We start from the raw sequence: 27,716 nt of genomic DNA, 5'->3' as shown, positions 1-27,716 counted from the left end.
GAAACCCCGAAGCTTTTTTTTCCTTCTTTCCGGTAGTGAGTTTGCTGCACTTTCTGGCCCCCCTCTAGATTCTGACCCCCGTTTCCCCACCAATGTCTCGGGTTATTGAGCTCACCTCCCCTTCCAGCGCCGATGTGTGGACTCGGAGCCCTGAGCGTCCCAAGTCTGTTGTCTGTGTGGCATGCACTCCCCTTGGAGCACTGGGGCTTCTGCGGCTCGGTCCCACGACTTGGCTTCCGCGCGGTGGGCGACCTTGTTCTCCCAGTAGGTCCTCCGATTCACGATTCCCGTGCAATTTTTTCCTGGTTCTTTTTTCTGTGGCTACCGTAACTCCCCTTTTATTAAACTAAATTTTCCCGGACTATCGGTGCGCGCCCTCACTATTCCGCCATCTTGGCTCCGCCCCAGGGCTGATTCTGAGGCCAGAGTGCTGTTTAGGACATCCGCCATTCTATGAGTCTGCTGAGTATCTCGCTTCCCATGTTGGATCACTCTCCCCTTTACTTATTCTATCGGTTAGTATTAGCAGGTACTAGACTTGTTTATGTACTCCCTTTGACTCTTAGTCCTTTCATTATGATCAATTGTGAACTGAAATTGATCACTTGGACTAGTGAGATGGCATTGGTACATGCCACCTTGATGGGATTGAATTGGAATCCCCTGGTATGTTTCCAACTCTACCATTTGGGGCAAGTCAGCTTGAGCATGTCCCAAATTGTACATCTCTTCCCTCTCTTATTCCTACTCTTATGTTTAACAGGGATCACATTTCAGTTAAATTTCAACACTTAAGAAGAACTGTGTATTAATTACACAATTAAACCAGTCATATTAAGTAGAACAGACAAAAAACTACTAAGAGGGATAATGTATTAAGTTGTTCATTAACAGTCAGGGCTATGCTGATCAAGCCACAATTTCCCATAGTGTCCACCTCACTCCAACAGGTTTCCCTCTTGGTGTTCAGTCAGTCGTCACCGATCAGGGAGAATATATGGTATTTGTCCCTTTGGGACTGGCTTATTTCACTCAGCATGATGTGTTCCAGATTCCTCCATTTTGTTGCAAATGACTGGATTTCGTTGTTTCTTACTGCGGTATAGTATTCTAAAGAGTACATATCCCATAATTTCTTTATCCAGTCTATCGTTGATGGGCATTTAGGTTGGTTCCAGGTCTTAGCTATTGTGAATTGAGCTGCAATAAACATTAGGGTGCAGACCTCTTTTTTATTTGCCAATTTAAATTCCTTTGGGTAAATTCCAAGGAGTGGGATGGCTGGGTTGAACGGTAGGGTTATCTTCAGGTTTCTGAGGAATCTCCAGACAGACTTCCATAGTGGCTTAACCAGTTTGCATTCCCACCAACAGTGGGTTAGTGTCCCTTTTTCCCCACATCCTCGCCAGCATCTGTTGTTGGTAGATTTCTGCATGTGAGCCATTCTAACCGGGGTGAGGTGAAACCTCATTGTGGTTTTGATTTGCATTTCCCTGATTGCTAATGACCTTGAACATTTTTTCATGTGCCTGTTGGCCATTTGGATTTCCTCTTTTGAAAAATGTCTATTGAGGTCCTTGGCCCATCTCTTAAGTGGGTTGTTGGTTTTGTTTTTGTGGAGTTTCTTGATCACTTTGTAGATTCTGGTTATTAACCCTTTATCTGTTGCATAGTTTGCAAATATTTGTTCCCATTCTGTCGGTTGTCTCTTCACTCTCCTGACTGTTTCTTTTGCAGTACAGAAACTTCTCCATTTGATGCAATCCCAATAGTTGATTTTAGCTTTGACTGCCTGTGCCTCCCGGGTCTTGTCCAGAAATTCTTTGCCTGTGCCAATATCTTGAAGGGTTTCTCCGATGTTCTCTAGTAACTTGATGGTGTCAGGTTGTAGATTTAGGTCTTTAATCCATGTTGAGTGGATTTTTGTGTAAGGTGTAAGGTAGGGGTCTTGCTTCATGATTCTGGATGTAGAAATCCAGTTTTCTCAGCACCATTTATTGAATAGACTGTCCTTGCTCCAGGAATTAGTTTTAGATCCTTGTCAAATATAAGTTGGCTGTAGATGTTTGGGTTGATTTCTGGTGTTTCAATTCTGTTCCATTGGTCTATCCACCTGTTTCTGTACCAGTACCATGCTGTTTTGATTACAACTGCCCTGTAGTATGTCCTGAAATCTGGTATTGTGATGCCTCCGGTTTTGTTTTTGTTGTACAAGATTGCTTTAGCTATTTGAGGTCTCTTGTGTCTCCATATAAATTTCAGCACCATTTTTTCCAGATCTGAGAAGAATGTCTTCGGTATCTTGATTGGTATTGCATTGAATCTGTAAATTGCTTTTGGGAGAATGGACATTTTGATGATGTTGATTCTTCCAATCCATGAGCATGGAAGATTTTTCCATTTCTTGGTATCCTCTTCTATTTCTTTCTTTAAGGTTTTGTAATTTTCATCGTAGAGATCTTTAACGTCCTTGGTTAAGTTTATTCCAAGGTATTTGATTGGTTTTGTAGCTATTGTGAATGGGATTGATCTTAGAAGTTCTTCCTCAGCCATGGCATTGTCTGTGTATACAAAGGCTGTTGATTTTTGTGCATTGATTTTATACCCTGCTACTTTGCCAAACTCTTCTATGAGTTCCAATAGTCTCTTAGTAGAGTTCTTTGGGTCCCCTAAATACAGAATCATGTCATCTGCAAAGAGGGATAGTTTGAGTTCTTCCTTCCCAATTTATATCCCTTTAATTTCTTTTTCTTGCCTAATAGCTCTGGCTAGAACCTCCAGAACTATATTGAATAGCAGTGGTGAGAGTGGGCATCCCTGTCTGATACCAGATCTCAGTGGAAATGCTTCCAACTTTTCCCCATTCAATAGGATGTTGGCTGTGGGTTTTTCATAGATTGCTTTGATTGTATTGAGGAATGTTCCTTCCATACCCAGTTTGCTTTGAGTTTTCATCATGAAAGCGTGTTGTATTTTATCAAATGCTTTCTCGGCATCTATTGAGATAATCATATGGTTTTTCTTGTGCAGTCTGTTAATGTGGTGGATCACATTGGTTGTCTTGCGCACATTAAACCATCCCTGCATACCAGGGATAAATCCCACTTGGTCTGAGTGGATGATCTTTCTGATGTGTTGTTGCATTCTATTGGCGAGAATTTTGTAGAGGATTTTTGCATCTATGTTCATCAGGGATATTGGTCTGTAATTCTATTTCAGTGCTGCATCTTTTTCCGTCCTAGGAATTAAGGTGATGCTGGCTTCATAGAAAGAATTTGGGAGGATTCCCTCTTCTTTGATTGTTCTGAATAGTTTGAGAAGAAATGGGATTAGTTCTTCTTTAAATGTCTGGTAGAATTCAGCAGTGAATCCATCTGGTCCTGGGCTTTTCTTTGTTGGGAGGGCCTTTATTATGGTTTCAATTTCTGTCTCAGTTATGGGTCTGTTTAGATTTTCGATGTCTTCCTGGTTCAATTTAGGTAGGTTGCATGTGTCCAGGAATCTATCCATTTCTGATAGGTTTCCCTGTTTGCTGGCATACAAGTCCTTGTAGTAATTTCTGATGATTCTTTTTATTTCTGTGGTGTCTGTTGTTATGTTTCCTTTTTCATCTCTGATTTTATTGATTTGGGTCTTTTCTCTTCTTTTTTTAGTTAGTTGGGCCAATGGGGTGTCAATTTTGTTTATTTTTTCAAAAAACCAGCTCCTCGTTTGGCTGATTTTTTGGAATGTTTTTTTTTATTCAATCCTGTTGATTTCTTCTCTCATTTTAATTATTTCTCTTCTCCTACTAGATTTGGGTCTGGTTTGCTGCAATTTTTCTAGATCCTTGAGGTGAATTGAAAGCTCATCTATTTGGTGCCTTTCCAATTTCTTGATGTAGGCACCTATTGATATAAACTTTCCTCTTAACACTGTTTTTGCTGCGTCCCATAAGGTTTGGTATGTTGTGCTGTTATCCTCATTTACTTCCAGAAAATTTTTTATTTCTCTTTTAATTTCTTCTAAGACCCATTGTTCATTCAGGAGCATGTTGTTCAATCTCCATGTGTATGCGTATGCTCTAGGGATTCCTGAGTTGCTAATTTCCAACTTCATTCCTTTATGGTCTGAGAAGCTGCATGGTATGATTCTAATTCTTTTGAATTTGCTGAGACTTGCTTTATGGCCTAGTATGTGGTCAATCCTAGAGAAGGTTCCATGTACTGCTGAGAAGAATGTAAAATCTTTAGCTGTAGGATTGAAAGTTCTGTATATATCTGTTAGATCCATTTGGGCTATAGTGTCGTTTAAATCTACTGTATCCTTGTTGATCTTCTGTCCTATTGATCTGTCTATTTCTGAGAGTGGAGTATTGAAGTCCCCCAGTACTATTGTATTGGGGTCTAAGTCTCCCTTTAAGTCCGTTAATAAATCTTTTAGATAAACTGGTGCCCTGTAGTTAGGTGCATATACATTGATAATTGTTATATCTTCCTGTTGAATTGATCCCTTAATCATTATGTAGTGCCCCTCTTTGTCTCTCTTAACAGTTTTTGTGGTAAAGTTTATGTTCTCCGATATTAAGATGGCTACGCCCGCTCTTTTTTCATTTCTGTTGGCATGGTATATCTTTTTCCAGCCTTTCACTTTCAGTCTGTATGGATCTTTGTTGGAAAGATGTGTTTCTTGTAAGCAGCAAATAGATGGGTTTTGTTCCTTAACCCAATCAGCCAATCGGTGTCTTTTAACTGGACAGTTCAGGCCATTCACGTTCAATGTGACTAATGATAAGTGGTAACTTTGCCCTGCCATTTGCCAAAGATAAGTTCTAATATATGCTTTGAATTCCCTGTGATCTTTTGCTGTGAGCTTTCCTTCCTTTACCTTCTTTCATATTGATGACCGTGTTTCTGTGTTTCTGTGTGCAACACATCTTTAAGCATCTGTTGCAGGGCTGGACGAGTGGCGACAAATTCTTTCAATTTCTGTTTGCTATGAAAAGTCTTTATTTCACCTTCATTCACAAATGATAGTTTTGCAGGATATAATATTCTGGGCTGGCAGTTGTTCTCTCTTAGTACCTGGGCTATATCTCACCATTCCCTCCTAGCTTGTAGAGTTTCTGATGAGAAGTCAGCTGTGAGTCTGATTGGAGATCCTCTGAGAGTAATCTGACGTTTCTCTCTTGCACATTTTAGAATCTTTTCTTTAGTTTCACTGTGGAGAGTTTAATTACAATGTGTCGTGGTGAGGATCTCTTTTGGTCGTGTTTATTAGGGGTTCTGTGAGCTTCCTGTACTAGGATGTCTCTGTCCTTCTCCAAACCTGGGAAATTTTCTGCTAGTATCTCACTAAAAAGGCCTTCTAATCCTTTCTCCCTCTCCATGCCTTCAGGAACTCCTAGAACCCGAATGTTGGGTTTTTTAATAGTATCCTGAAGATTCCCGACAATATGTTTTAGATTTCTAATTTCCTCGTCTTTTCTTTGGTCTGACTGTATCCTTTCCTGTTCTCTGTCTTCTAAGTCCGATATTCTCTCTTCTGCTTCACCCATTCTGTTTGTAAGGCTCTCTATTGTGTTTTTCATTTGATCTATTGAATTCTTCACTTCAGTCACTATCCCAGTTTCCTGTTGTACTAGTTGTTTCGTTTCATTTTGATTCCTCCTTAATATTTCATTTTCACGAGAGAGATTTTCTATCTTGTCCATTAAGGATTTCTGTAGTTTAAGAATTTGTTTTTGAGAACTTCTTAATGTTCTTATCAATTTTTTGAGATCTGCTTCTTGCATTTCTTCTATGTCATCATCCTCATAATCTTGAATTGGGGTGTCTTTTTCATTTGAGGGTGTCATGGTGACTTCCTTGTTTTTATTACCTCGGTTTTTGCGTTTGTTATTTGGCATATTGGAGATATTTGGTTTCTTCACTGTGGTGCTTTTTCTTGTTATACTATGACTCTAGATTAAGTGGACTATCTGTTTTTGGTGGAGTCTTAGGGCTTGAGATGGGTGTGGCCTGAGAGCTCTCTTTGTTGTGCCAAAGGTGACACTCCCAGGTTAGGCGTGGTAAACCTCTCTCTCTCTCTTTTTTTTGATTCAAAAGGGAAGTAATTCCGCACAGCTGAACGAAGTTGGAGGTAGTTATCAGGCAAATGATATACCCACAGGAGCCAGAGATCGGAAGTTCTTTCCCAAGGACCACACAGGGAATCTGTTCGGCCCTCAGAGTGGGCTCAAATTCTCCTTCAGTCTCCCACTGGGTTGCCAAAGTTATGGAATTGTAGCGTCTCTGGAGAGTGCTCACGTGAATTCCGTCTCTTTTTTCACAGTCTCAGTTCAGTAGCACCACAAATTTACTAGGTCCTAATCTCCTGTTAATTCACCCCACCCAGAGTCAGGTTTTTCTGCTAGGCTCAGGGCCGGTGCAGACCTGAGGTCGCTCTGCTTATGACGTATGTCCAAGATGGCGCCTGCTCTTTGTCTTGCTCGCCCTTGAGAGGTGAGCGGAGAGAGAGAAACCCGTGTCCGTACCAGTCAGCTTTTTTTCTCTCTCTCTCTCTCTCTCTCTTCCAGTTAGCCTGGTGAACTTTCCCCACCCCCCCCGGGGGTCGTCCCCTCTAGTCTCCTCTCTCCGCTTGCCTGCCGGTGTCTTGGGCCATCGAGGCTTGGCTCACCTCACACTCCAGCTCTGGTGCGTTGAGTCTGCCGCTGGTGTCCTGAACTGTGGGCTCCCATGCTCTCCACGCAGGTCCGCTGTGAATCACGCGTTCTGGAAGAGTTTCTTCTGCTGTTTCCTCCCCTACTCTTCCTTGAACCTGCAGTATCTCCACTTTTATTAAACTATCTCTCCCCGGACTATCAGTGTGCTCCCTTCCTATTCCGCCATCTTGCCTCCTCTCCCCCAAGGTGTCTTTGTATGAAATTTTGAAGAAGTGTGCCCCAGGTGACATCAAAAACTGCATATCTAAAAAGTAAGCAAAATAAATGCTCCCTCAAAACACCATTATATTGTTCTTTAAATTGAGTGTGGTGTGAATGTGTTAGCTTCCATGGCAGATGGTGTACTGGGGGTAGATTTAAGTTACTGATCAATGAAAAGATGATTCTAGATTATCCAGGAGGGACTGGTGGGATCACAGTGGTTCTCTAGACCTGGAAGAGGAAGGTACAGTCTTGGACTTGGGGAGAGACTGGTAGGTGCTGCCTACTGGCCTCAAAGATGGACTGAAAACCTAGGACTGCAATTAGTCACCAGGAGCTGGAATAGGAGAGGAAATGGGTTTCACTGTGGAACCCCCAGAAGCAATGAAGGCCATTACTCTATTATTTTGGCCCAAGGAGAATCCATCCCATGCTTCTGAGCCCTGGCCTTGTAAGAGCACCAATTTGTTTGCCTTAAATCACGAGTAGGGTGATTTGTTTTGACAGAGATGCTAATGTGATATACACATGGACATTAAAAGGAAATATCTTAATGTATGTACCATAAAGATGTGAATTTAGCTCAGTCATGAAGGTTCCAGGTAACGCACAGGCATTGACACAGGTGTGAGAATTTCATGGCAAATGGCACAGGTCTCACCCAGGCTGGAGGAACAGGTTGCACACTGACACTGAAAAATTCAGGGAGATAGAAAGTTCATGAGCTGGAGACCGCACCTAACCCACTCCCATGTAATCCCCTCCTCTTACCTGGGACCTGGGGGCAGTGCTATGTAACCACTCCCCTTTTCTTTTTTTATAGAAAAGTTTTATTTAATAAATATAAATTTCAAAAGTACAACTATAGATTATAGCAGTTCTTCCCCCCATGACCACCCTCCCACCTGCAAACCACCCATCTCCTACTCCCTATCCTATCCCATTATTCATTAAGATTCATTTTTAATTATCTTTATATACAGAAGATCAACTCTATACTAAGTAAAGATTTCAACAGTTTGCACTCACACAGACAGACACAGACTAGTTTTACAGTTAATTCTCATAGTGTACCACATTAAGGACAGAGGTCCACCATGGGGAGCAATTGCACAGTGACTCCTGTTGTTGATTTAACAATTGACACTCTTGTTTATAAAGTCAGTAATCACCCAAGGCTCTTGTCATGAGCTGCCAAAGCTATGGAATCCTCTTTAGTTCACAAACTCTGATCTTATTTAGACCAGGCCATAGTCAAAGTGGAAGTTCTCTCCTCCTTTCAGAGAAAGGTACTTCCTTCTTTGATGGCCCTTTCTTTCTACCAGGATCTCACTCACAGAGCTCTTTCACTTAGGTCATTTTTGCCACAGTGTCTTGGCTTTTGATGCCCGAACCACTCCCCTTTTCAAAGCTCATAAGAAGCCTGGTGGAGGGCAGGGGACTCTCATACCAGGGAAAGACTGGTTTGGAAGTCTCTCCACACTTCCTGGTCCACTCTCCCTCAATAAGCCCCTCATGTTCCTATGCCTTCTTCTCACTCCACAAATGAAACTTATCACATTGCATGCACATCATTCTTGTGCCTGTACTTAGAATTCTTCTCTCAATAAAAGGCAGGCATCTGGACTAAAGATTCAGGCCTAACCTGGCCCACAACAATCCCAGGACAGAAAGGCTGAGAGAAAACCACTATTGCTACACATAGAATCATGGATGAGCCTCAGAGTGATGACACAGACTCTCACAGTCAAGTGCAGAATCAGGAAAAGCTGACCTTCATAGCAACTCCCCATAGCCCTGTTCTGCTCTATAAAGAGTTGTTTTATTAAACGACTTTATTTCAGGATGGTTTATTTTCACGAAAGCCTAATGTATACAATAACCCAAGGGGATGGAACAGAAAGAGATGGCAATCATATGCATCTTGTTTTTGGCATTGGTTCACATATTGGGAGACAACATTGACATGTTATGTGCTGTTCAAGTTCACTTCATGTCTGGTGTTTCCCAAGTCAGCAGGTTGAAGCTGCCCTTTAGGGAGTCAGAAGCATTGACAGGGCATGTGCCTTTGAACAAGAAGATATGTGACCCTGATGCAGGTGACCAGATGGCAGTTCAAGGTCTCTGAGAGTCCTCACTGGAGAGATTCCTGGGAATGAAGGAGAAATGGAGTGGAGTGGATGGTGTTGATGTCCATTCACACCATTCCCTTGGCTGTGCCTACTGCAGAAAAAGGAGCGATACTTCCTTTAGTGCAGGCATCAAATCAATGAAGCAACACATAAAAATCAGCCACGCCTTCACTCAACAATCAGACCCCCTTCACCTTGTTGATGACGACACCCCCTCACACCCCAATCTGCACCCGACAATAAAATGTCATTGCCTCATGATAATGCCTATGAATGAAAACCTTGCTTCCTTTATTGAAGGTTGTCTCTAACTCTCACCCATGTCAAAGGAATCTATATTGTTTTTCCATGGAGATTCTACCCAGATATAAGAGAGTGGTGAGATACATTAGAGTAGTAGAGACTCAGTTTATACGGTTCACTAGTGCTATCATCTGCATGGTCCAGAGGAGGTGCTTGGGGAAGTATATTTGCAGGAATAGCAGGGACAAAAAAGTAAATTTTGTTCTGAGGATTCATTCTATTTTAAAATTATATAAATGGGGGGCTGGCGCTGTGGCATAGTAGGCTAAGCCTCTGCTTGCTGTGCTGGCATCCCATATGTGTGCTGGTTTGTGTTCTGGCTGCTCCACTTCCAATCCAGCTCTCTGCTATAGCCTGGGAGAGCAGTGAAAGATGATCCTAAATGAAAGATCTCTGTGAGTGAGATCCCAGTGGAAAGAACAGGTCTTCAAAGAAGGAGGTACCTTTCTCTGAAGGGAGGAGAGAACTTCCACTTTGACTATGACCTTGTCTAAATAAGATCAGAGTCAGTGAACTCAAAAGGCTTCCATAGCCTTGGAAACTCGTGACTGGAGAATAGGGAGATTACTGATGCCATAAACAGGAGTGTCAATTTGTTAAGTCAACAACAGGAGTCACTGTGCACTTACTCCTCATGTAGGATCTCTGTCCTTAGTGTGCTGTACATTGAGATTTAATGCTATAACGAGTACTCAAACAGTATTTTTCACTTTGTGTTTCTATATGGGTGCAAACTGTTGAAATCTTTACTTAATGTATACTAAACTGATCTTCTGTATATATAGACAATTGAAAATGAATCTTGATATGAATGGAAGGGGAGAGAGAGCGGGAAAGGGGAGGGTTGCGGGTGGGAGGGAAGTCATGGTCGGGGGAGCCAATGTAGTCCATAAGCTGTACTTTGGAAATCTATATTCATTAAATAAAAGTTAAAAAAAAGATGTTCCAAGTGCCTGGGCACCTGCATCCACGTTGTATATCCAGAGAAAGCTCCTGGCTCCTGGCTTCAGATCAGCCCAGCTCCAGCTGCACCAGCTATTTAAGGAGTGAACCAGCAGATAGAAGGCCTTTCTCTTTGTCTCTCCCTCTTTTTGTAACTTTATTTCTTAAACAAATGAAATCCTAAAAAATTATATGAATGGATTTAATTGCCAAGCATAGGTGTCCACATAACTAAGAGCGTTAAGGTGTCCACAAAACTAGAGCATTAAGTATTTTCAATGTAAAATAAAGATATGTTATCTCCAAAAACTATGAAGTTGAAAAGGAGAGTATTTAACATTATACATGTTATTTGACAAGAAATAATTGTTAAAAATACATATACATTTTAGCATCAGGCATGTGGAAAAGTTCAATACTTCACACAGTTCATGGGCTAGTGTGGTATAAAAATCATGCATGAATTTCCAAGTTGCTTAGCACAGAAACTAACTCTTCTCTTGCTTCCATGTTTCCATGAAAAGTCTGAAGCTCTTTTGCTTACTTGACAAAGTTGGTAATAAAACTGGGGGAAAGGAAAGTGACATAGGACATTTTTGTTAGACATCACAGGTAACATAAAGTGTAATGGATGAGTCCTTTTTTACACAATAGTTGACTTAAAAAAGAAAGAAAAGAAAGACACTGCAGTGAATTGAATAAGCATGTTCTACTTCCACATCTGTTTTTTTAAACTTTTATTTAGTAAATATAATTTTCCAAAGTACAGTTTATGGATTACAATGGCTTCCCCCCATAACTTCCCTCCCACCCACAACCTTCCCATCTCCTGCTCACTCTCCCATTCCATTCACATCAAGATTCATTTTCTTTTTTTTTTTTTTTTGACAGGCAGAGTGGACAGTGAGAGAGAGAGACACAGAGAAAGGTCTTCCTTTGCCATTGGTTCACCCTCCAATGGCCGCCACAGTCCACGCACTGTGGCCAGTGCATCACGCTGACCCAAAACTAGGAGCCAGGAGCCAGGTGCCTCCTCCTGGTCTCCCATGCGGTGCAGGGCCCAAGCACTTGGGCCATCCTCCACTGCACTCCCAGGTCACAGCAGAGAGCTGGCCTGGAAGAGGGGCAACCGGGACAGAATCCGGCACCCCAACCGGGACTAGAACCCGGTGTGCCAGTGCCGCAGGCAGAGGATTAGCCTATTGAGCCGTGGCGCTGGCCAAGATTCATTTTCAATTATCTTTATACACAGAAGATTGATTTAGTATATATTAAGTCAAGATTTCATCAGTTTGCACCCACACAGAAACACAAAGTGTAAAGTACTGTTTCAGTACCAGTTATAGCATTAATTCACATTGGACAACACATTAAGGACAGAGATCCCACATGAGGAGTAAGTACACAGTGACTCCTGTTGTTGACTTAACAATTTGCCACTCTTGTTTATGGTGTCAGTAATCTCCCTAGGCTCTACTCATGAGTTTCCAAGGCTATGGAAGCCTCTTGAGTTCGCTGACTTCTACTTCCACATCTGGTTAAATCTTCTCAGTGTGTGGCTCTGGAGCTCGGGGCCCTGCAGTCATAGACACATCTTCAGCCCCATCTCAATGGACTAATTTATAGTTTCTGGCCAAGGATTCCTTTCAAAGCTCTTTTGATGTCTGTGCTCCTCAGGCTGTAGATGAAGGGGTTCAGCATGGGGGTGACTACCGTGTACATCACAGAGGCTGTGGCAGTGGAGGCTGAGCTGGGGGCTGCACCAGCACTGAGGTACACACCTATGCCCGTTCCATAAAATAAGGAGACGACAGAGAGGTGAGAGACACAGGTGGAGAATGCTTTATGCTTCCCCTGAGCTGAGGGGATTGCACAGATGGAGGAGACGATCTTAGAGTAGGAGTACAGGATCCCAGCCAGGGGACCTCCACCAAGGAGCATTGCTGCAAGAAATAGCAACACATCATTAAGAATAGTGTCAGAGCAGGCAGTGTGGATCACCTGAATCAGTTCACAGAAGAAGTGGGGGATTTCCAGGTGTACACAGAAGGACAGCTGCAGCACCATTAAGCTGTGTGACAAGGCATGCAGGACACTGATGACCCAGCACACCAGGACCAGCTGCACACACAGCTGGGGTTTCATGATGACCGTGTAGTGCAGGGGGTGACAGATGGCCACAAACCTGTCATAGGCCATCACGGCCAGGAGTAAATCATCCAGCCCTACAAAGAGTATGAAGAAGAACATCTGGGTGATGCAGCCTGCATGGGTGATGGCTTTGCTGTGTGTCTGGATGTTCACCAGCATCTTGGGGACGGTGGTGGAGGTGAAGCAGACATCCACCAAGGACAGGTTGGAGAGGAAGAAGTACATGGGCGTGTGGAGGTGGGGGTCTGAGAGGATGGCCAGGATGATGAGCAGGTTCCCAGCCACAGTGACCAGGTACATGAAGAGGAAGAGCCCACATATGAGGGGCTGCAGCGCTGGGTCCTCTGAGAATCCCAGGAGAAGGAATTCTGAAAGTTGAGTTTCATTGCCTGGTTGCATGTGGTACAAGTCACTGAAAGGAAAGAAACAAATAACATGAGTGAGAGAGAGAGAGCGAGCTAGAGAAGAGAGGATGAGAGAAATGGAGTGGGAACGAGGGAAACCAAGATTCAACTTACCAGGGGTTCTCTGAGGGGCTTGGAGGAAAAAAAAATATCTCTTGTATCTTCAGGACTCTAACCCTGGCTTTGTCTCCCTGTTGCTCATGGAAGAAAAGCTGCCATCAGCACTAATTAGGGACCAGTGTCTCCAGATAGTTGAATGTTAATCCCAGGCTGACCAATGAAACAAAAGACACTATGTGCAAAATTTAAAATAGAGCAAGTGTGATAACTCAGTGACATTGAAAATCATCATTAATGCACCATTGAACTGACAGACACTTGGAAAGAGAAAACTCTGTGAGGTCTTTTCAGCTGAGAGGAAGGAGGCTTGGAAGCTATGATTTCATCTTGTGTAATGTGCCTTCAGGTTGGCTTCTGGAAGATAAAGCAATCTTAGTGAAATGGTGAACAACCATGTGTTTCAAATGAGGACAGGAGCAGCTGTGACTTGTAGTTAGTGATCTAATCATACGAAGCTAAGAAGAGCAGTGCTTTTGACAACAAGTCTAAAAACAACTTAGCAATGCAAAGTTATCAGAGTGACTAACAAGACTTAAAAGCAAAGGAATTTGAGTAAAGTGGAAGAGACTGATATTTGGGAATAGAAAGTTTGCAAACTTTTGCAAACTCTCTAGCTTAATATATCTACAAGCCCCTTTCAAAACGTTTGTGAAATGAGTGTGAATCTCAAAAACATGTTGAAGGAAAGAAGCCTTATGCGAATGAGTGAAATTAGTCCACAGTTATTGAAGTCAGAATGTGTTTATCCTGTTACAGCTGTGCCTACATGGTTGTCTACACACAGAAACATTTGTTAGGCTGTACACCTGAGAATTTTGGAGTTTACTAAAGTAAGTAAAATCTTTTAAAGTAACAAAACATTCACAAAAACAGAAATGAAGATACATTTACTTTGGCGCATAGCTTTTGCATGTGACACGTTTTTCACACATTGGAGACCTCTTGTAAACACGGATTATAACTTTGCTGAGTTCTGGATTTTAAATCTTTTTTTTTTTTTTTTTTTTTTTGCACCACAGAAGCATCATCCATGAGTTCCCTTTTCCTAGGAACCCTTTGAAGTACACTGATATGCATGTAAATAAAAGGAATGGGTAGCAACAAAAAGGCTGTGACAAAACATCCATTTTTTGTATGAATGAGTCTACAAAGGACAAGAATAAAATAGACCTGGATGCATAAAAATAAGGGATAGAGACTGGGCAGTGCAGAATTGGCCAGCGACGAAGCAGCTGAGAAAGCCATGAGTGTACCCATCTCACAGATAATCAAGTAGGCAAATAGAAAAGTAGACCCCTTTAACTTACCTCTCCTCTTCTAATGATTTATCAGACACATTCCAAGGGAGTGCTTGGTGTAAGAGAAGACACTGAGAAGTGTGCGTGTCTCAGGAGCTCCTACTGCAGGGTCATATGTGCATGCATTGCCCTTATCTGCTCCTTTCTCACCAACAGGGAAGCCTCCAAACTTGTTTCCCTTTAAAATAACCTCTTGCAGCTGACATGGTGGTGCAGTAGTTTAAGGTGCTGCTTGCAATGCTGCCATCCCATGTGGATGTTGGTTCCAATTCCTGCTGCTCTGCTTCTGGTCCAAGCACCCTATTAATGGGCCTGGGAAAGCATCAGAACATGGCTCAGGTCCATAGACCCCAGCATTCATGTTCAAGACCCAGATGGAGTTCCTGGATCCTGGGGATTCAGCCTGGCTCAGCCCTGGCTGCCGTGGTCATTTGGGGAGTGAATTGGCAGATGTAAACAATTCTCTCCATTTCTCCCTTTCTCTCCTCTCTCTCTCTCAGAAAATCTCTCTCTTTTCTCTCTGTGTCTCTCTAAATCTGGCTCTCAAAAATGAAATACATGAAATGTATTCTTTCAATTAATAAAAATTAAAAATCATATATAAAAATCAGTAACTGAACCATAAAACAAAATTGGGGAGAGTGATGCTTGAATCTGGTCGATGCTGCCCTGGGACCAGGAGCTGTCATATCCCCTCCTCTAAGCCATTTAAAAACACGGTTTCTTGGATGCTATTCTATTCTTTTTGAAGCACTTTATTTTCCTAGTTGGTCTTAGACTTGGCATTATTCCCACGCCAGCATTTCGCCACCAGCCATGCCCTTGCCCTGCATAGCCTAATAGTTCATTACCTTTCTAGCATCTGAACAAACAGATTCAACAATCAATGTGCAAGCAAATGAACTCAGTGTCTCTGAGTATCTCCTCTAAATGGGGGTTAAATGTTTGCCCTTAGGAAACACTCTCTGCTTCCATTTCTCTGGACTCCTGCTGTGTAGGCCAGGCTCTCGGGCTCACCTGCATGGGATCTCTGAAAGGATGGTCTCAGTATGGAAGCCCAAATTCTTCCCTGGGTGGTGGATGACGGAAACTGAAGCTCTGTTCCAGACAAGACAGCAGGAAGGAGGGACGCATGGGTCCCTGAGCTGAACTCAAGACTCTGAAAGCAACAACCAGGCTCCTTCTCGCCCAGGGTTGCACAGTCTGAGGGACAGCAGCAGAGGAGGTATTTACAGTTCCCTGAACCTACTCATTAGGCCCCTCCCTGCCTCATACCCAGACCTCTCAGCATCTGAGTTCCCTGTGGGACACTGACCTGGACAGAAGTGACGCTTGCAGGTTGTTCCTAGGAGATCAGGTTAGAAGTCAGGTGAACCCTGCTCCTATTTCTGTTTCCTGGTCTAACTCCCCCAGGTTTAACCTGTTGCAAAGGCATCTTTCTCCATAGCCTATGACGGAGGCACCTGTCTGCACTAAGTTCATGGGATGTTCAAAGCATAGCTTTGTAGAAGAGACACATACCATAAGCTCCATAAAATCACTCCTTAAAAACAGATAGAGGCCGGCGCCGCGGCTCACTAGGCTAATCCTCCGCCTAGCGGCGCCGGCACCCCGGGTTCTAGTCCCGGTCGGGGCGCCGGATTCTGTCCCGGTGGCCCCTCTTCCAGGCCAGCCCTCTGCTGTGGCCCGGGAGTGCAGTGGAGGATGGCCCAGGTGCTTGGGCCCTGCACCCCATGGGAGACCAGGAAAAGCACCTGGCTCCTGGCTCCTGCCATCGGATCAGCGCGGTGCGCCGGCCGCAGCGCACCGGCCGCGGCGGCCATTGGAGGGTGAACCAACGGCAAAGGAAGACCTTTCTCTCTGTCTCTCTCTCTCACTGTCCACTCTGCCTGTCAAAAAAAAAAAAAAAAAAAAACAGATAGAGCACCGCATTTCTTGGGTTCGTGCTCTGGGCTCCACGAAATGTTTGTCACAATCCAGGAAGCTCCCACTATGTCCCCGCTGGCCAGCTGTCATTTCATCCCTGCCCAAGAAAGCTTTATCATCCGTGCTATGTTGAGATAGTCTGTTTTGCCATAACTGGAGCTCAGCTCCTTGTAGGAAGTGTATCAGGTTCTACTCTTGGAATGGTGATTGGAGAAACAGGGCTCAGGATGACAGAGGCATCCGCTTCCTGCTAGAAACACAAGGGAGGCTCTCTTGATGGAATCTGTCAGGTGCTGCCAGTTCTCAACCAAGACGCCTGGTTTCTCAGCAGCGATGGTGACCTTGGGATACTGGATGATAGGAAGAACGCCTCCACACTCCTGTGATGCACAGGGCAGCTCTCTACAGGTGTGTGTGTTCTGTCCCAAATGTCGACAGTGAGCGATGAGAAAAACTACTCTGGACAAGAAACTCCCCCATAATCGTGGCAAGAAACCAGCAGGGAATCAAACTGAAGCACAAACACAATGGAGCTTTCTTCAGATTTCTTATTCTTATGTGTGTGTTTAATTTGACACATGGCAACTATGCCTATGTAGGGGGCATTGTGTGGCTTTTCAATCAAATATCCAACATGGGGTGCTCAGGTAAGGGTAATTGACACCTGTGCCACCTCAGATATGGGTCATTCCTTTGTGTTGGATGTTCAACATCTTCTCCTCTCATTTTCATAAAGGTTTATTCGCATATTTATTTGACAGGCAGAGTAACAGAGAGTAAGAGACTGAAACAGAGGGGGAAATTTTACACCTGCTGAGTCACTCCTCAAATGCCTGCAATAACTGAATTGGGCCAGGCTTTAGCCAGGGGCCAGGAACTCTATCCTGGTTTCCTTGGTGGGTGGCAGAGTCACAAACACTTGGGTCATCCTCTACTGCTTTCTCAGGTGCATCAAGGGGAGTTGGATCCGAAGTGGAGAAACCGAGTCTCAAACCCTCAGCCATATGGTATGGTGGCATGGCAGGCTTTGGCTTTACCTGCTACGCCACAACACCTGCCCCCAAAACATACTATTCGGTCACTTTAACCACAGAATATAATCTGGCTATAATGAAATAGAATGCAAACTAAGTGAATATCTTTGTAAGGAGGCTTAAGAAGTGAGAATGTGGGTTCCAGTTGTGTCCCTTAGGACAGAATATTCTGGTGTCAACAGCTTGTGCCGGGTCCGCTCCTGGCCTGCGTGGTGTGGCTGGGAGTATGAGGCGGCGGCTGGTGACGCAGCCCGGAGGTGAGGGTGCACTGTGTATTTCCACTGGTGTCCTGTCCCCTTGCAGCAAGAGCTCTGATTACCGTGGGTCTTCTCCAGGTCTTATGATCCAAGGTGACTCTTACCATACAGAGACCAGAATTCGAGCCGCAGACCATGCCCAATGGGAGATTCGTCTCCATCCGCAGGACGCCTTCGCAGCTGAATCAGCCATGTGTAGGAGTCGCAGAGCGCTGGCAAGGTCTCCGTGCGTCTGTGGCTTCACCAGTCACAGGGGAGCAGCCTCGCTCGACAGCGCCCCCTGCCGCCGTCTCTCCATTTTCCCTCTTGCTCCTTTGCCCTTGCTGCGTTTGGAGCCTGTTTTATAACAGAGCTTCCAACCTCAGGGCGTTTACTTTGGCGCTTCCCTTGCAAGGACCACACTTCTGCAGATAATTCTGAGGCTCCCAAGCCTGCCTTGAGATCTCTGTGCAAATGCCATCGTCTGTGATTCTGTCAAGTCACCCACTAAAAAGAAAAATCATCTGCTTCACATTCTCCTTACACCTGCATTTCTGTTGTTTATTTATTTGAGAGGCAGAGTTAAAGTCGAGGCGGGGAGAGAGAGAGAAAGGTCTTCCACCTGCTGGTTCACTCCCCAAATGGCTGCAATGGCTGGAGCTGGGCTGATCCAAAGCTGGGAGCCAGGAGCTTTCTCTGAGTCTCCCAGGTAGGTGCAGGGGCCCCAGCACTTGGGCCATCTTCCACTACTTTCTCAGGCTGTAGCAGAGAACTGGATCAGAAGTGGAGCAGCTGGGACTTGAACCAGCATGCGTATGAAATACGGGCACTGCAGGAGGCAGTTTCACCAGCTATGCCACAGCGCCGGCCCCTACACTTGCATTTCTGCCTGGTTTTGTTTCTTAGTTTTTATTTATTTGAGAGGCATGAAGGAAAGGAAAGAGAGAGAGATGGAAAAGGAGAGAGTGATGGAACAGAGAGAGAGAGAGAGGGAGGGAGGGAGGGAGGGAGGGAGATTTGGTCTGTTGGTTCACTCTCCAAATGCTTACAATAGCCAGAATTGGGCCAGGCCAGAGCCAGAAGCTAGAACTCAATACAGGTTTCCCATGTGGGTAGCAGGAATCAAAGCACTGGAGCCATCACTGTTTCCTGCCAAGATCTGCACAACCAGGAAGCTGGAGTCAGGAGTCAGAACTGGGAGTCAGACCCTGCCACACGGATGTGGGATACAGGCACCTTCATCAGCTTCTTCAACACTCCACCCAACTCCTGCCCATGGTTTTGCATTTGATTGGCACTTAACAGTTGTCTAGAAGAAGCCAACCACATGTGTGGGACATAGTGTCATGTTTTGCTTCTTGCACACTCCATGGGAGGATCCCATCAGAGTAGCTAGAATATCCACCCCTAAACTTTCACCATTTCTTTATGAAGGAAGTCCTCAGCTCTAGCTATGGTGAGCTGGGCAATGCACTCTCATTAACTCTACTTGCCCTACGGTGCCACAAAACACAGGCCAGAATCGTTTCCTTCTCTGGAAGCGTGTAAATGCTTCATTTGTCTTCACAGTGACTGCTACCACATGGTGCGCTGTGGGATATAGTTGGTTTCCTTGTCTCCTTTCTCCATCTTGGCACTGGAAGTATTCAGTTTTATATCACCCTACACTCATTGATCAAGCAGTGCCTGGGGCTGTAGACAGGAGTATGCTGACTTCTTTTTTTTTTTTTTTTTTTTTATCTTTTATTTAATGAATATAAATTTCCAAAGTACGTCTCATGGGTTACAATGGCTTTCCCCCCCATACATTCCCTCCCACCCACCACCCTCCCCTTTCCCACTCCATCTCCCCTTCCATTCACATCAAGATTCATTTTCGATTATCTTAGTATACAGAAGATCAGCTTAGTATACCTTAAGTAAGGATTTCAACAGTTTGTTCCCACACAGAAACATAAAGTGAAAAATAATAGATGATTTTTTTTTAAATGATGATGAAATCAGATCAGACCTATTGTCATGTTTAATCCCAGTGAGAGTCAAGTTGGGAATTGATAGTTTCTTTCTTTTTTTTTTTTTTTTTTTTTAACAGAAGATCAGTTTAGTGTACATTAAGTAAAGATTTCAACAGTTTGCACCCCCATAGAAACACAAAGTGAAATATACTGTTTGAGTACTCGTTATAGCATTAAGCCTCAGTGTACAGCACATTAAGGACAGAGATCCTACATGAGGAGTAAGTGCACAGTGACTCCTGTTGTTGACTTTACCAATTGACACTCCTGTTTATGGCATCAGTAATCTCCCTATGCACCAGTCATGAGTTTCCAAGGCTATGGAAGCCCCTTGAGTTCTCCGACTCTTATCTTGTTTAGACAAGGTCATAGTCAAAGTGGAGGTTCTCTCCTCCCTTCAGAGAAAGGCACCTCCCTCTTTGAAGACCTGTTCTTTCCACTGGGATCTCACTCACAGAGATCTTTTTGCCAGAGTGTCTTGGCTTTCCATGCCTGAAATACTCTCATGGGCTTTTCAGCCAGATCCGAGTAGGAGTATGCTGACTTCTAACGCCATTTCTTGGGAGCCCCCAGCAGGAAACATTTCTCTACATCCAGGCCAGTGTCCTCCAGGGACATCAGGCGTCTGGAGGTCAGGGTGAGCAGGCAGGGAGATGCTAATGAGCAGGTGCAGGGAGCTGTAAATACCTCTCTCAGAGTGTACAACCTGCATGGACAGAGCCTGGTTGTTGCATTTGGAGGTCAGACTGTGGCTCGGGAACCAATGCTTCCCTCCTTCCTGCCTCCTTGTCGGGGACAGAGCTCCTGTCTCCAGCACCCACCACCATCCGGAAAGGAATCTGGGCTTCCACGCAGAGACCTGCCTCTCAGAGTCCCCATGAGAACCGTCCAGACCCCTACAGGATGCGTCAGACAATGCAGGTGGAGAGAGTTTACTTCAGGTAGTGAGAGCCATGCAAACTTATCCCAGACCTGGGAGATGCCTGTGGGTGGGCATCAACTCATTTGTCTAATTCACAAAGGGCTTTTGTAGGGTGTGCAAAGCTTATGTATATGCTGGGTTGCCCAGGTCAATGCTTACTGCATATGAAGACATGGTGGTAAGGGAGGGGGCACAGTTCTCAGAGGCTATGGAAGACCTGCAGTATCTGGGATAAGAGGGGACAAGGCCCAGTGAATTTCGGAAGTTGGGGGAGTAGAGAAGGAGTGTTAGGTGCAGAGGGATGTGACAAGAAGCCTTTTCATGGTGACGCCTCAGATGGGTTACAGGAGGGGAGATGACAGCTCCTTCTCCTGGGGTGACATCTGCAGACTCAGTTACCCCCTCCTCAGCTTGTTGTTTAAGGGGGGCATATGGGACTTGCATTTCTCACTATGTTTTTCTATCATTAAGATATTTAATGCATAGCAGGAGGCTGCTTCGAAGCTGATAGAAAAATGGAATTAAACAACGTGTTTTTTTATGGTGCAAAAATATTTTTCAATCTTTGATCCAAAAAACATTTTTTTTTTATTTTTGGCAGTCAGAGTGGACAGTGAGAGAGAGAGAGACAGAGAGAAAGGTCTTCCTTTTGCCGTTGGTTCACCTTCCAATGGCCGCCGCGGCCGGCGCGCTGCGGCCGGCGCACCGCGCTGATCCGATGGCAGGAGCCAGGAGCCGGGTGCTTTTCCTGGTCTCCCATGGGGTGCAGGGCCCAAGCACCTGGGCCATCCTCCACTGCACTCCCGGGCCACAGCAGAGGGCTGGCCTGGAAGAGGGGCAACCGGGACAGAATCCGGCGCCCCGACCGGGACTAGAACCCGGTGTGCTGGCGCCGCTAGGCGGAGGATTAGCCTAGTGAGCCGCGGCGCCGGCCCAAAAAATATTTTTAATGCATGCTTCACAGAGGTCATCCAAATTTTATGCAAATTCATATTCTGCAAAATCCACTCCAACAAATTAACTTATCTGTAGTTGTGTTTCTCATAAACGTTTCAAAGGCCACTCCTAGTCAGTTTTAGGGGGAGATGAGAGCTTGCAACTTTTCTGTTTTCAAACATCAGTTGATTGTCACTGTTTTTAAATCTAGAAAGTGATTCTGTAAACTGAGGGTTGAGTCAGTTTTTCACATTAAAGTATTCCTGTAACTTGATATCCTTATGGGTCTGTTAGGTAGGAAGTTAGAAATCAGTCTGTGGTGTGTGAGGGCCCAAGGAAAACAGAGCATCTGCAGAAGCTCACCTTGGAAGCAGCCCAGGATTTCACGCTGCAAAGTCCTGCCCAGACCTGATAACCTTCCAGGTGGTCTCAGCCCTCCCTCCAAGGAAAGCTCCTCAGGACAATCCTCTCTCCCCAGCACCAAATGGGCTACCTGGCCTGATAACACTGAGCAATAAACCTTTACCTCCTTCCTCCAAGGCAGGCGCCCTAGGGGAGGCTTCTCTGCCCAGTGCCAGGGGGCTCCCCAGTCTGATAGCAGTGAGTGGTGAAACCTTGGGAGGAATTTCACCCAATTCACACTCAGCAAGCCTTTGAGGAGGAGGTGGAGGAGGGGAAGAACTGGACCTCTTCCCCTTAGAATCCTCATCCTCAATACAGAATGCACACTCAGCACTGAGCTCTCTGCTGAGCCACCTGCCTGGTCTGCCAGGTGCATTCTCTCCATTTAACCACATCACCTTTCCTTCCCCAGTCTGGGTGACTGGACACCATCTGATTCTGTCCCATCTGTTCTGATTTACGCCCCGTCCCAATAAACCATGCTACCTTGCTGACCACTGCTCTTTGTCTCATGTCAGAATTCTTTCTTGCATGAAGACAAGAGCCCACCCCACCCATCTCTGCTAACAATTTCTCTTAGCCTTATGTGATTAAAACATTCTGGAAAAGCCAAATCACCTCTTTTGTCATTTCAGGGGCATTGTCTTTCTCTTTGACAGAAGATGACTTTATCTATACAACCATATTTGAAACCTCAGAACTCTTCTCAGAACCATAACAACACACTCCTCCTTTTCATCATCTTATTACGTTTTTGTTTTTATACATTTAATTTATTAAAATCTATTTTATTTTTTCTGCTTATTAAAAAAAGACAACCTCCCTAGATGACCTTATTTCCTAGAGTTTGATGATGTCTTTGAATTTTGACATGGGATCCCTAGAAATATGTAAAATTAAATGTGCCAATAAAAATTATAAAAAATTAGCACAACAGGGGACTCCAAGATGGTGGAATGGAGAGGGAGCTCACTGATAATCTGGGAAAAGATAGTTTAATAAAAGTGGAGATACTGTAGTCTCAGGGAAGAGTTAGGGAAAAAACTGCAGAGGAAACACTTCCAGAATTAGTGGGACATGGTGGACCTACATGGAGGGCACAGGTGCCCATGGCTCAGGACCCCAGCCACTGAGTCTATGCACCAGTGCTGGAAAGGGAGGTGAGGCAAAACCACAGTAACCTAAGACACTGGCGGGAAAGCCTAGAGGGAATGAGGCTTGAAGCCCTGTGGGGAAAAGTTCACCAGGCTAACTAGAGGAAGGGAAAAAAATAAAAGGGACAGGTAAGAACACAATTCTCTCTCTCCATGCACCTCACAAAGGCGGGGAAGACAATAGAGCAGACGCCATTTTGGACATACGTAACAGCTGCGCCAGCTCAGGGCTGCGCCTGCCCTCAGCCAAGCAGAAAAACCTGTCTGTTGGGGAGAAATAACAGATTAAAACCTAGTGAAAGAGTAGAGCTTATGAAGCAGGACTGTGAAAAAAAAAAACAGGGTGTGTGGGAGAACTCACAGTGTGGCTGAGATGTGAGTGGTCTTGGTGGGAGATGCCACAAATTTGGGCAGCTTTGGCTACGTGGTGAGAGACATTGCAGGGGAATCTGAGCTTACACTGAGGACTGAACAGATCCTTTGTGTGGTCCTTGGGACAGAGCAGATGAATATTATACCCACTGGGGCTGGTGCTCAGGCACTGATTGCCATCAAGGAGAAGAGCTCAGCTGAGCAGAATTACATCCCTTCTGAATTAAAAGAGAGAAAGAGAGAGAAGATTTACCACTCCAAACCTGGGTGTGTCACCTTTGGCACACCCTTAACCCTGAAGAACTGAACAGAGCTCTCTGGCCACACCCACCAAAAGCCTCTAGAGATTCATCAAAAGCAGACAGTCCACTTAATCTAGAGTCATAGTATAACAAGAAAAGCCAACACAGCAAGAAAAAAAAAAGAAACCGAAGAATATCTCCACAATGCTAAACAACAATGCAGAAACTGAGGAAACAAGAACAAAGGAGACATCATGACACTCCCAAATTAATATGACACTTCAATACAAGATTATGAAGATGATGAGATAGAAAAAATGCAAGATACAAAATTCAAAAAATTTATGATAAGAACATTTAGAAGTTATCAAAAAAATTCTTGAACTACAGAAATCCTTACTGGACAGGATAGAAAATCTCTCCCATGAAAATGAAATCTTAAAGAGGAATCAAAATGAAATGAAGCAACTAGGAGAACATGAATTTGAGATATTGAAGAGAAATCAAAGTGAAATGAAAAATTCAATAGAACGAATGAAAAACACATTTGAGATCCTTAAAAACAGAATCAGTAAGATAGAAGAGAGAATATTGGTCTTAGAAAACATAGCACAGGAAAGTAAACAGTCAAACCAAAGAAAAGAAGAGGAAATTAGAAATCTAAAAAATATTGTCGGTAATTGACAGGATATTATTTAAAAAACCAACACTAGGGGTCTAGGAGCTCCTGAAGGCATGGAAAGAAAGAAAGAAAGGATTAGAAGGCCTTTTTAGTGAGATACTAGCAGAAAACATCCCAAACTTGGTGAAATAAAGAGACATCCAAGTACAGGAAGCTCATAGAACCCCCAATAAACATGACTAAAAGAGATCCTCAACATGACACGTTGTAATCAAACTCACCACAGTGAAACATAAAGAAAAGATTCTAAAATGTGCAAGAGAGAAATGCCAGGCTACTCTCAGAGGATCTCTAATTAGACTCAGAGCAGACTTCTCATCAGAAACCCTACAGGATATGAGGGAATGGCGAGATATAGCCCAGATACTAAGAGAAAAAAACTGCCAGCCCAGAATATTATATCCTGAAAAGCTATCATTTGTGAAAGAAGATGAAATAAAGACTTTTCATAGAAAACAGAAATTGAAAGAATTTGTCACCACTCATATGGCCCTGCAAAAGAAGCTTAAAGATGGCTGGCAACATGGCTCACTAGGCTAATCCTCTGCCTGTGGCACCAGCATCCCAGTTTTTAGTCCTGGTTTGGGCACCGGATTCTGTCCCTGTTGCCCGTCTTCCAGTCCAGCTCTCTGCTATGGCCCAGGAGTGCAGTGGAGGATGGCCCAAGTGCTTGGGCCCTGCACCCCCATGGGAGACCAGGAAAAGCACCAGGCTCCTGGCTTCGGATAGGCGCAGTGTGCTGGCCACAGTGCAATGGCCATAGTGGCCATTGGGGGGTGGTGAACCAACTGAAAAAGGAAGAACTTTTTCTCTGTCTCTCTCTCTCACTGTCCACTCTGCCTGTCAAAAATAAAATATAAAAAAGATGCTTAAAGATGTGTTACACACAGAAACACAGCCATCAATATGAAAGAAGGTAAAGGAAGAAAAAGGGATCAATTCAACAGGAAGATGTAACTATTATAAATGTCTGTGTACCTAATTACAGGGCACCAGTTTATTTAAAAAATATGTTAAGGAACTTAAATGGAGACTTAGACTCCAATACAATAGTGTTATGGACTTCAATACTCCACTTTCAGCAATGGACAGATCAACCAGACAGAAGATTCAGGAAACAGCAGATTTAATTGACACTATGAACCAAATGGATCTAACAGATATCTACAGAACTTTTCATCCTGCACTTAAAGAATTTACATTCTTCTCAGCAGTACACAAAACCTGCTCTAGGATAGGCCACATACTAGGCCATAAAGCAAGTCTCAGCAAATTCAAAAGAATTGAAATAATACTATGCATCTTCTCATACCACAGTGGAATGAAGCTGGAAATTAGCAACTCAGGAATCCCTAGAGCATATGCAAACACATGGAGACTGAACAACATGCTCCTGCATGAACACTGGGTTATAGAAGAAATCAAAAGAGAAATCAAAAACTTTCTGTAAGTAAATGAGGATAACAACACAACATACCAAAACTCATGGGATACAGCAAAAGCAGTGTTAAGAGGAAAGTTTATATCAATAGGTGCCTACATCAAGAAATTGGAAAGGCATCAAATAAATGAGCTTTCAATGCACCTCAAGGATCTAGAAAACCTACAGCAAACCAGACCCAAATCTGGTAGGAGAAGAGAAATAATTAAAGTTAGAGAAAAAAATCAACACAATTGAATCCAAAAAAAATTACAAAAGATCAGCAAAATGCCGGCACCATGCTTCAGTAGGCTAATCCTCCACCTGTGGTGGCAGTACTCCAGGTTTTAGTCCCGGTAGGGGCACTGGCTCTCTTCTGGTTGGTTCTTCCAGTCCAGCTCTTTGCTGTGGCCCGAGAAGGCAGTGGAGGATGGCCCCGGTCCTTGGGCCCTGCACCCCATGGGAGACCAGGATAAGTACCTGGCTCCTGCCATTGGATCAGCGCGCCGGCCACGGCAGCCATTGGAGGGTGAACCATGGCAAAGGAAGACCTTTCTCTCTGTCTCTCTCTCTCACTGTCCACTCTGCCTATCAAAAAAAAAAGAAAAAAAATCAGAGATGAAAAAGAAAACATAACAACAGACACCACAGAAGAAGAAAGAATCATCAGAAAATTACTACAAAGAGTTGTATACTAGCAAACAGGGAAATCTATCAGAAATGGATATATTCCTGGACACATGCAACCTACCTAAATTGAACCAGGAAGACATAGAAAATGTAAACAGACCCATAACTGAGACAGAAATTGAAACCATAATAAAGGCCCTCCCAACAAAGAAAAGCCCAGGACCAGATGTATTCACTGCTGAATTCTACCAGACATTTAAAGAAGAACTAACTCCAATTCTTATCAAACTATTCAGAACAATCAAAAAAGAGGGAATCCTCCCAAATTCTTTCTATGAAGCCAGCATCACCTTAATTCCTAAGCCAGAGAAAGATGCAGCACTGAAAGAAAATTACAGACCAATATCCCTGATGAACATCGATGCAAAAATCCTCAATAAAATTCTGGCCAATAGAATGCAACAACACATCAGAAAGATCATCCACTCAGACCAAGTGGGATTTATCCCTGGTATGCAGGGATGGTTCAACATTCACAAATCAATCAATGTGATACACCACATTAACAGACTGCAGAAGAAAAACCATATGATTATCTCAATAGACACAGAGAAAGCATTTGATGAAATACAACACCCTTTCATGATGAAAACTCTAAGCTAACTGTGTATGGAAGGAACATTCCTCAATATAATCAAAGCAATTTATGAAAAAACCACGGCCAGCATCCTATTGAATGGGGAAAAGTTGGAAGCATTTCCACTGAGATCTGGGACCAGACAGGGATGCCCACTCTCACCACTGCTAGTCAATATAGTTCTGGAAGTTTTAGCCAGAGCCATCAGGCAAGAAAAAGAAATTAAAGGGATACAAATTGGGAAGGAAGAAGTCAAACTATCCCTCTTTGCAGATGATTTGATTCTTTATTTAGGGGATGCAAAGAACTCTACTAAGAGCCTACTGGAAATCATAGAAGAGTTTGGCAAAGTAGCAGGGTATAAAATCGATGCACAAAAATCAACACCCTTTGTATACACAGGCAATGCCACCGCTAAGAACTTCTCTTTTTTTTTTTTTTTTTTTTTGACAGGCAGAGTGGACAGTGAGAGAGAGAGAGACAGAGAGAAAGGTATTCCTTTGCCATTGGTTCACCCTACAATGGCCGCCATGGCCGGCATGCTGTGGCCGGCGCACCGCGCTGATCCGATGGCAGGAGCCAGCTGCTTCTCCTGGTCTCCCATGGGGTGCAGGGCCCGAGTACTTGGGCCACCCTCCACTGCACTCCCTGGCCACAGCAGAGAGCTGGCCTGGAAGAGGGGCAACAGGGACAGAATCCGGCGCCCTGACCGGGACTAGAATCTGGTGTGCCGGCGCCTCAAGGCAGAGGATTAGCCTAGTGAGCCGCGGCGCCAGCCGAGAAAGAACTTCTAAGATCAATCCCATTCACAATAGCAACAAAAAACAATCAAATACCTAGGAGTAAACTGAAAC

General features: G+C 44.1%; 1 protein-coding gene across 1 annotated transcript; it reads right to left on the bottom strand.

Annotated features, from left to right (window-relative positions):
• Nucleotides 1-11,365: 11,365 nt before the first annotated feature.
• On the bottom strand, nt 11,366-13,045 carry LOC100340200 (olfactory receptor 7A17-like). Its single transcript, XM_002723207.3, has one exon. It carries the CDS (start codon nt 12,829-12,831, stop codon nt 11,902-11,904), a length of 930 nt encoding a protein of 309 aa, XP_002723253.2. The 5' UTR covers nt 12,832-13,045; the 3' UTR covers nt 11,366-11,901.
• Between the last annotated feature and the right edge of the window lie 14,671 nt (nt 13,046-27,716).

Source organism: Oryctolagus cuniculus, chromosome 16 (genome assembly GCF_964237555.1).
Source record: "Oryctolagus cuniculus chromosome 16, mOryCun1.1, whole genome shotgun sequence".
Taxonomy (NCBI): domain Eukaryota; kingdom Metazoa; phylum Chordata; class Mammalia; order Lagomorpha; family Leporidae; genus Oryctolagus; species Oryctolagus cuniculus.
The sequence above is the reverse complement of the archived record's forward strand: the minus strand, read 5'-3'. Positions and strand labels throughout refer to the sequence as shown.